This window comes from Musa acuminata, chromosome BXJ1-8, assembly GCF_036884655.1.
Source record: "Musa acuminata AAA Group cultivar baxijiao chromosome BXJ1-8, Cavendish_Baxijiao_AAA, whole genome shotgun sequence".
Lineage (NCBI taxonomy): Eukaryota > Viridiplantae > Streptophyta > Magnoliopsida > Zingiberales > Musaceae > Musa > Musa acuminata.
In genome coordinates this window covers 2,580,810-2,591,390 of record NC_088334.1, presented here as the reverse complement: position 1 = coordinate 2,591,390, position 10,581 = coordinate 2,580,810, and the positions used below count along the sequence as shown (strand labels likewise).

At 39.9% G+C, this 10,581-nt stretch overlaps 1 protein-coding gene across 1 annotated transcript; it reads right to left on the bottom strand.

Annotated features, from left to right (window-relative positions):
* Window positions 1-1,506: 1,506 nt before the first annotated feature.
* LOC135588866 (seed lectin-like) lies at window positions 1,507-2,403 on the bottom strand. The gene has a single exon (XM_065081215.1). It carries the CDS (start codon window positions 2,401-2,403, stop codon window positions 1,507-1,509), a length of 897 nt encoding a protein of 298 aa, XP_064937287.1.
* Between the last annotated feature and the right edge of the window lie 8,178 nt (window positions 2,404-10,581).

Below are 10,581 nucleotides of genomic sequence, written 5' to 3'. Positions count from 1 at the left end.
CCAACCCAGTTTGAATTTGGAGCTCAAAACTATCAATTCCTGGAATTCCGGGATCTGGCGGTTACACCTCATGACTGAGGCGGTTGCACCGCCTGGCAGAGCTCGAAGACTGAGCCTTTGGGTGGTGCCACCTCCTGTCAGGGGCGGTTGCACCTCCTGCCAGAGCTCGAAGACCGAGCTCAGGCGGTGCCACCGCTTGAGTGAGGCGGTTGCACCTCCTGCCAGAGCTCGAAGACCGAGCTCAAGCGGTGCCACCTCCTGACTGAGGCGGTTGCACCTCCTGCCAGAGCTCGAAGACCGAGCTCAGGCGGTGCCACCTCCTGTCAGGGGAGGTTGCACCGCCCAGTCTCGCTCGGAGACTGAGCCCAAGCGGTGCCACCTCCTGGCTGGGGCGGTTGCACTGCCCAGTCTCGCTCGGAGACTTAGCCTAGGCGGTGCCACCTTCTGGCTTGGGCAGTTCAACCGCTTGGCAGAAATCAAGGTCCGAATGAGTTGATCCATTTGGCCCAATTTAAGTTTTTCAGGGGCCCAATTGCCCCAAGATTAAGTTAATGGGATCACCTCTCATTTCTAACTTAATCATTGTGCTAACTACGATATTTCCTAAGACATTTACTACATATTTATTAGTTTATCAAATGAATATGTAGATAAATCTTTTGACTCCTCAATTGCGACAACAACATGATCAAAATTTGAAGTTAAACTTCTCAAAATTTTTGTAACAATTATATGATTAGAAAGATGTTCACCATAAGATTTCATTTGACTAACAATTTCAGTTACTCGAGAAAGAAAATCTTGCACCGATTTATTACTTTTCATGAAGAAAATTTCAAACTCACAACAAAAAGTTTAAAATTTTACCATAATCACCCTTGATGAGCCTTGAAATTCATTTTGAAGTATCAACCAAGCTTGCTTTGAGGTTGTCGCTGCTGTAATTCTTGAGAAGATCGTCTCATGTACAGCTTGTTGAATGAAGAACAATGCCTTTGAGTCATTCTTTCTATTCTCCCTCAGCCTGATTTCGTCATCTGGATCTACATATCCATTATCTATTAAGTCCCAAAGATCTTGAAACTTGAATAGAGTCTTCATCTTGATACTCCAAAATTCATAGCTTTTGCTCGAGAAAATGATGATAAGGGATTGAGACATAAATTGTCGTTAAAAGTCATAATGCCCGATTCAGATTGAAACTAGGCTTTGATACTACGATGCAAGTAAAAGAATCCTTTCGATTCAAGAAAACTGATGTAGTATTAAAAAATAGGAGAATTGATAAGAACACTTACAAGATATCAAATGCACATAGACTCTATATCTATATTACTTCATGAACTACGGTCCTATTTATAGGACCTAGTAACAACCATCCTATAACTACTAGATTGAGGTAGTTATTGAAACCATCTTATAACTACTATATTATGATTGAAATGGTTATTGAAATATCACGTAACTACTAGATCTTGATAACTATAGATAACTATCAATCAAATCTCAACAGAGCCCAATCAGAGCGCATGCTCCAATCACCAAACCGACTATGAGCCCCGTCTTGCTCTTACTTTTCGCTGCATCCGATGCTGTCGGAGCCGTCGGCGGCGGAATGCTTCTTGGTTTCAGACTCGAGCTGAAAGACCACGACAGAACGGCATGCGTCTCGGTCACCAGACCAGTGGCCGCCGAGAAGCCTACTGTAACGTTTGCCGGTAGGTGATCCCGCAGATCGATGACGGTGTGGAGGACGGAATCACCAGCGAAAACAGGGTTGTCGGCATAAGTGAGGAAGACGCTCAGATTACGAGTGATGGCGTCGTAGCTCACCCATGCATTCGCCAGCATCCCAGTATTGAGACTGCCGTTCCAGCTCGCAGCCTTCTGTGAGACGAACGAGTTGACATCGATCCCAACGTGGTGGTCGTCCACATCCCATTCGTTTTGGTGGGTGTCGAACTCGACCGCCACCGTCGGGACAAGATAATCCGAGGAGACTCTTGGGAAGATGCCGAGAGAGCCACAGGAGGAATCGGGGACGAGGGGAGAAGGATACGGCGCCATGAAGAACGCGAGGCCATCGCCGGACGATGAAGTTTTCGAAGAGTTACGGATGATGAAGGAAAAATGGGTGGTGAAATCGGACATCGCCTTGGTGCGGGCATCCCACAGGAGCAGCGGCTCTCGGTACACCGCTCTCCCCACGTTGTAGAAGATGGTGTCGTTGGTGAGCTGAATGCCATCGGTGCTGTTCCAGGTTGCATTGCCTTGCAGCTCGATTCCGGAGCGACTTGCGGGATCAAGAAAAGAGAGATTGAAGGATAGGCAGGTTGCCGAAGGGACAACGATCCACAAGCAAAAGAGAGCAGACAACATGCTGCTTGATCGGCCAACCACCATGGCTAGCTACCCCAAGGACCAACACCGATCAGATGGCTGCTGCTGCTGCTACCACCACGAGATCTGCAGGGGGGCTGATTGCCGAGAAGAAGGCTGCTAAATCTTGCTCTACAACAACCCCCGAAGCGTTGACTGAAACTAATCGTCAACGCTATGCGCATTGGGTGACATCATGTTAATGACACTGTCACAATTATTACGGACAAGACATGAGCGGCTGCCATTGCAGGTTCCATCAAACCCTCGGAAACACGACATTGAAGTCGTCAAAGGGAATAAACGCGGATCAAATTAACCTAAATTTCACAAAAATGATCTGTTGTATGTTTTCTTCCTTCAAAAAAAGTCATCTGTTGCATGACAAGTAGCATATCTTTTAACCTTCCCACCAGGAAAATTAGAGTGAAGCTGCATCTATGGGCGCCTGCCGTAAAGTCATCACTGATTCTCCTGTTAGTTGGGTTCTGCATAGACCGGAGAGGGCGAGAGACACAGAGAATAATTGACGAGCAGGAAACAACAAAAAAACTTCTTCAAAGACTAAAACAAGTGTCTTCTGCTGAACAGGACCTGGACAATTCTTCCGGTAGAAGGATGCAAATTAATGGACGAGGAAAAATCCTTCGACATATGAGGTGGGAAATTTATGGAATGTAGACACGTCTTTTCATCCTTGACATTTGCAGGGAAAAAAAAAATAGAAATCGACATCAATTTGACGGGACATTTTCAGGGAACTGGTCCAAATGACTAGACTGTCGAGTCACCTTGGCCAGGTCAACAAAATAAAAGCTTCATTCAGAACGGCTCTTACGGTGGTCGATGGCCTCATAATCCGAAAAGAAGTGATTGAAATCAACCATATATATTCAAGTTAACAGATAATATAAAAGAATAAAATATTAAATAATAATAAATAAATAAATTACGTGTTAAGTTATACGTGTGCATCTATCACTAGCAATATATATAGTGATATACATATATATGTATAATAGGTATCGGATCGTAATAAGAACACGATAATGAGATCGATTCACTTTTAAAGACAGACCATAAATAATTCCAATCATAGATTACGCGAGAAGTACATTGAGATAACCGGACAGATAAGTATGTTATATACTCATCCATATGATGGAGGTAGCTGGTCTCATAACTGCTCGTGTTGGGATACTAAAGATATAGTGCAAGTGCTCATTAAAGAATAAGTTCACTAATTGATCCGTTCACGAAATGCAAGATGATTCATGATGCCTTCTGTTAGAACCTTTGCGAATTCTAAGCTTGAGGTTGATCTCTTTAGGGGATCGATTTATTAAAAGAGAATGAATACATGACTATTTATAGTGCTTCTAAACTCCAACTCATAATATGACTCTTACTCAAGACTCATACTCAATTATGATTTCTACTCAATACTCCTACTTCTAACAAACTCCTAATGCTTCTTTAAGAAGCAACCTCCAAACTAATCCTATCTTTAGCGGGCATCTTCATGATCTTTAATAGGGGTCAACTAGGTTGATTTTACTTGAATGCCCCTTTCAATGAAACTCAATTATGACTCTCGTAATTAGAGTCTGAACAATTTATTATCAGAGAATGATTCTTTCATCATAGTGGTATATCTCGTCCTTAGACTTAAGAAACTAAAGATGTCTTGTATGAGTACTCCACTCTTTGATACCGAACTTATAGGTTTGGAAGTTGTAGATCTAACATAACCGATCATCGGGAGTGATAACTAACCTTACGAGGGCTATTAAGTGTCAATAGAAGATCAACCACTCTCGGTATTATAAGAGAAATATCTCATGTGTCTTGCTCAAATAAATTCTTGGCCAAAGTTATTCGGATTAAGAGATAAAAAATTCTCTGTGAGAATCTGATTAGAGCGAGACTCGAGGAGAAATTGTATGGGCCTGATAGTACCATGCCTAATATATGGTCTCTAGAATATTAGATTGATGAGGGACTATAAGTACACAATAACTGAGAAAAAATAGATTCAAATGATTGGATTTCCTTGTATTATCTGGGGACTGCAACGTAGTCGCCTAATACATCCGCAATCGATGAGTCGAGTGAATTATTATGGAGATAATAATTAACTAAGTCAGAAATAATTCTAACATGTATGACTCATGGCTAGCTCGATATTGGGCCTAGAAGGTCACACACATATGATAAGTATTGCGACAAGTAAAGGCTCGAATATGAGATATCCGTCGAAGCCCCTATCTTATTGGATATCTATTGAGCCCCTGAATTATTGGATCCTATAGATGAGATCCAATAAGAGCTAATAAGATATTATTGGGTAGAGACTCACTAATCTTAAATGTTTAGATAATTTGATAGAGATCCAATACGTAATAGGGGAAGATCTATTGGGGTTAAATTGATAAGGGACCTCTATAAATAGGAGGGAACCAAAGGGCCATAGGTTGGATTCATTTTGGCGGCCACCTCTTATTATCCTCTCTCCCTCTCTGCCTTAACTTGTAGCCTTTATTTGGGGCATGTGGACAGTAAAAGAAGGGGCTACCCCTTCTTGATTACATGGTACGCACTGCAAGGAGGATTATGTAGCGATTTGAGGAACGTCTTCGCAACTCCTATCGTGTAGATTACCGCTAAGGAGGAGGATAGTTGACCTCATTTGTCCTCTCCCACAGATCTGCATGAATTCAAGGATATATGATCCCCCTATGTATATAGTAATCAAGGATAGATAAGTCTAAAGGTTTGGATTTTCTTGTATTGTCTAGGGACTACGGCATAATGGCCTAGTACGTCCACAATCGATGAGTCATGGTCAGATTTGAAGATATGAGATCTCTCGGAGCCGGAGCGTTCCACGCGACTTACCGAAGATGACTTCCCAATGCCCCAGCGGGCACGATGCTGTCTTCTCCTCCATTGAGAACCTACTCTACCTCAACACACCTCTGACGACATTGATTTGAAGCGACGAAGGCTATCCTGCTGTCATCGCTTTCTCCCCTATGGCTACTGCGACACTTTCTTAGTGAACAACAATTTTCTTCTCTCGCTATCGTTGTCCATTCGTTGTAGCTCATCGTAGCACTTGCGGTTGCTGGCTGCTTACTTTGCTGATCTGCTTGGAGGTCTTTTTGTTAATTTAGCAAGTCCCACATCGGGAAAATCAAGCTTGTTATCTTCTATTGCAACTATAAATAAGAGCATGAGCTTTGAAGTCAGATGCACCATAAGAAAACCTAATTGTTTGCTTTGAGTTTTCCTTACTTAGTAGTTTCAAGTGTTTTATAGCCTAGGAATATTTTCATAATGTATTTATAATTATCCCTTTTATAGTAGTAATTTGCTCCTCCTTCGTCTGTGGATGTAGGTCAATTGACCGAACCACGTAAATATGATGTTCTTGTCTCTTTTATTTTTCTATTTTATTATCTTTATTGGGTTACCAAATTATCCTTTAGTAAATGTCTTGGGGCCAGCTCTAACAAACTGGTATCAGAGCCTGGTTTTGTGATCTTTTGGCAACGATGACAATAACAAAGATCGTTGTCGAGAAATTCGACAGAAATGTCAACTTCGGCATGTGGCAGCTCAAGACGGAGACCATTCTGGTTCAAGACGGAGTTGATTTGGCACTATAGGGAGCTGAGAATATTCCAGATGATAGATCAAAGAAAGATCTTGTGAGTATGGATAAGAAGGCTCGATCAAGCATTATTCTAAATCTCTCCGACGAGGTTTTACGGGAGGTAGCTACGGAGACCACGGCTAAGAGCATGTGGGACAAGCTTAAAGCCTTGTATATAAAGAGGACAGTGGAGAATTGTCTCTACTTGAATCAGAGTTTGTATATGCTTCGGATAACTGAAGGTACATCTATACTCTCAAATCTTGATAAATTTGATTCCTTAGTTATGGATTTGGAGAATATAGATGCGAAAATTGATAACGAGGATAAGACCCTGTTACTTTTATGTTATCTTCCCCAATCCTTTAAGTATTTCCGTGATACTATGATTTATGGAAAAGAAACAATTTCGTATCAGGAAATTAAATTTGCACTAAAATTTAAGGAGCAGATAGACAAGGATATCACTGGGGAAAGTAGAGAGAATCAAGCTAAAGGTCTGGTTGTCAGGGGTAGAATGGATAAAAGAAAATTTGACAGTAGTAGATCTAAATCTAGACATAAAAATTTAGAGTACAGATATTGTCATAAAATGGGGCATATTAAGGTTGATTGCTTTAAATTAAAAAATAAATTAAAGTAAAAGGAAAAAATTATTGAGAAAACTATTGAGTCCATTGAAGCTAGTGTAGCAGTTGATGAGAATGTTCGAAATATTTTCTTTGCTACTGATAACAAGACAAGGTCTTAAAATGAATAGATTTTATATTCAGGTTGTTCTTATCACATGTGTCCCAATATAGATTTGTTTTCCACATATGAATCTTGTAATGGTGGAATTGTTTTGATGGGCAATAATGTCGCGTGTGATGTTGTTGGTAGACGCACAATCCGAATTAAAATGCATGATGGTATTGTGAGGATGCTCACTAATATTAGACATGTTTCTGATTTAAAAAAGAATCTCATATCTTTAGACACCCTAGAGGCTATTGGGTGTAAATACGCAGCTAAAGGTGGAGTTATGAAAGTTTCTAGAAGTGCCCTTATTGTTATAAAAGCTTGTAGGTCTGGTAGCTTATATATTTTGCAGCGAACTACTGTCACAGGCTCGGTTGTAGTCTCATTATTATTATTATTTGATTCTGACATCATCAAATTATGGCATATGCGTTTGAGTCATATGAGCGAAAAAAGTTTGAGTATATTAGGCAAAAGGGGTCTTCTTTGCGAACAAAGTACTATGCCACTGGATTTTTGTGAACACTGTATTTTTAGAAAGCAGAAAATAGTCAGTTTCAATTCTCCGGCAGTTCATAAAACGAAAGATACTCTTGACTATATTCATTCAGACCTTTGGGGTCCAACGCGTGTTCAGTCTAAGGGTGGTACTAGGTATATGTTGACTATCATTGACAATTATTCTAGAAAAGTTTAGATTTATTTTCTAAAGCATAAAAATGATATTTTTCTAACCTTTAAATAATGGAAAGCTTTGATTGAGAAGCAAACAAGTAAACATATTAAGCGGCTTCGAACATATAATGACATGGAATTTTGTGGAGGTGACTTTGATGAATTTTACAAAAATGAAGGAATTGTTCGGCATCGCACTGTTAGGATGATGCCTCAGCAAAATGGTGTGGTCGAACGTATAAACAGAACACTCTTGGAGAGAGCAAGGTGTATGATCTCAAATTCAGGGTTGACAAAGGACTTTTGGGCAGAGGTGATTAATATGGCCTGTTACGTTGTCAACCGCGCTCCTTTTGCAGCACTTAATTTTAAAACTCCGGAGGATGTTTGGTCAGGTACTCCTGCTAATTACTCTGATTTAAAATTTTTTGGGTGTCCAGCATACATGCATGTAAATGAAGGAAAATTAGAGTCTCGAGCTAAAAAGTACATATTTCTTGGGTATGCTTCTGGGGTGAAAGGATACAGATTATGGTGTTCTGATCTCAAATCCCCAAAATTTGTAATCAATAGAGATGTTACTTTTGATTAATTGTCTATGTTATCTTCCAAAGAGGAATCTACTAGTTGTACAAATGATAGTGCGTAGAAGCAGGTGGAGCTTGAGATTGGTAGTTCTGATTCTTTTCAGTCGAACTCTACAACTCAAAGAATGCCAGTAGATGGTCCCGAGTCTACTGACGCAAATGATCCAAAGGAAGAGTAATATTTCATAGCCAAGGATAGACCATGGAGAGATATTCGACCACCACAAAGATATACAATTTGATTACACATGCTTTGTTTGTTGCGGAAGAAACAAGTGAAGTTGGTGAGCCTACTACCTACTCAGATGCAGTTTCTTGTGATAATTCCGCTAAGTGGTTGATTGCAATGAATGAAGAAATGCAATCTCTCCATCAGAATAGAACTTGAGATCTTATAAAGTCACATTCGGGTAACAAAATTGTTGGATGCAAATGGGTCTTCAAAAGGAAGGAAGGTATTCCAAGGGTTGAAGATGCAAGGCTCAAGATATCTTTATTCTCTTCTTATAATATTCTAGTTACTATTTCTATAGGGAATCATAGTACTTCTTCATATACAGAACTTATCTCCATCAATGCTGCCACACTAATCCCTTTCAAGTTATCAAAAGATGGTAACTACGCATCTTAACGGGCCTAGTTTTCTAATCTCCTATTTGGATACGACTTACTAGACTACGTTGATGACTCTCTCAGTTGTCCACCAACTATGATCAACATCCCCGAAAAATCCAGTCCAGTATCAAATTCAGCTCACAAACTATGGTTATGTCAAGATCGTCTCATCCTCTAAGCAATTCAAGCCTCAATTGCTGGATCTGTCGCCCCATTGATATCTTCATGTGTGACCGTTGCAGAAGCATGTTATAAGCTGCAAACAACCTTGGCGAATCATTTGCGTACTCGTAAGCTCAATCTTCTATCCAGTCTAATGAAAACAAAACAAGAGGGAAGTATAATTGCTGATTATTTACAAAATATCAAAGGTATTATCGATGACTTGGCTTTGATAGGTCATTCCCTATGTGACGAAGAAGTCATCATCCATACCCTTAATGGCCTCAAAGACGAGTACAAGGAATTGATAGTCGTAATTCGGGCATGAGACTTACCGATATTATTTGAAGAACTCTATTACAAGTTGATTGACTATGAGACGTATTTGAAGCGCGAAGACAAATTGCTGAGATCGACCATCACAGCTCAAGTCAATCAAAAGTCCAAGAGAAAGAGTAACAAGTACAATACGAACATCAACAAAGGTTTGGTCAAGATGTCTCTTGACCCTATGGGTCCCAAGTAAACCCCTTCATCCTCATCATCATCATTTCTCGCAAAGTGACGACTCCAATAACCATCAACCCTAGCATCCTGCCCTCATAAGCCAACAAAGAGTCGTCTGCCAGTTGTGTGATAAAATCGGTCACTCCACAAAAGTTTATCAATCTCGACCCTGACTCCCTACTTCATCACAGTGGCCTCAAGCGAATCTCATAACCACTTCGACCACTAGCCAACCCAATTGGATTGTGGATTCTAACACCTCTCATTACATCACCTCTGATCTTTAGATCTTATCTATCCATAACAACTATGGTGGAAATGAAGATATCATCATCGGTAATAGTAAAAGACTTCCTATTACTCATACTGGTTCCACAATGCTTAGTTCTGATACTATAACCTTTACACTCGATGATGTTCTATGTGCCCCTCATATTAAATAATACCTAATTTTTGTTTATTAATTTTGTAAACACAATAACACTTCAATTAAATTCTTTCCTAATTCTTTTCTTGTCAAGAACTTGAGCACGGGGGCATCCTTAGTCCAAGGCCTAAACAAAGGCAACATTTATAAATTGTCGTCAGCTCCACAAATAACCCATCCCACTGTTTACTCTTCAGTTGCAACTCTAATTGATATGTGGCATCATCGTCTTAGTCATCCCTCATCCCTTATCCAGTAGAAATTACTTTCCCATTATTCTCTTCCCATTTTTAAATCAAGGAGCTCTATAACTCATTGTGATCTATGTCTTAATAATAAAAGTCATAGACAACCCTTTGGAACATCCTTCGTATCCTGCTCTAAACTGTTTGAAATTATTTATACTAATGTTTGGGGCCCTGCTCTAGAGTTTATATTATTTTTGTAGATTACTTTACTAAGTACACATTGTTATATCCTGTTCACCGTAAATATGAAGTTTCCACAATCTTTATCAACTTTCGAAAGTTGGTCGAGAACTACTTTCAGTCTACAATTAAAACATTTTACTTTGATGGTAGAGATGAATATCAAGCTTTGACCCAGCCTATGTCAATGACTCTTCTCCGCTTATTCCAACAACACAACCTCATAATCTCATAGCCTTCAAACATCATATGACAACATGCTCTAAGAGTAGTATTTTCAAACCACGTCAAGTCCTTGACCTATATGCTATCACAGAATCCTCGTTTAATACCATTGAACCCACCACCTTCACTCAAGCTCACAAATCTAGTCATGTGTGAAGAATATTATACCCTCATTCA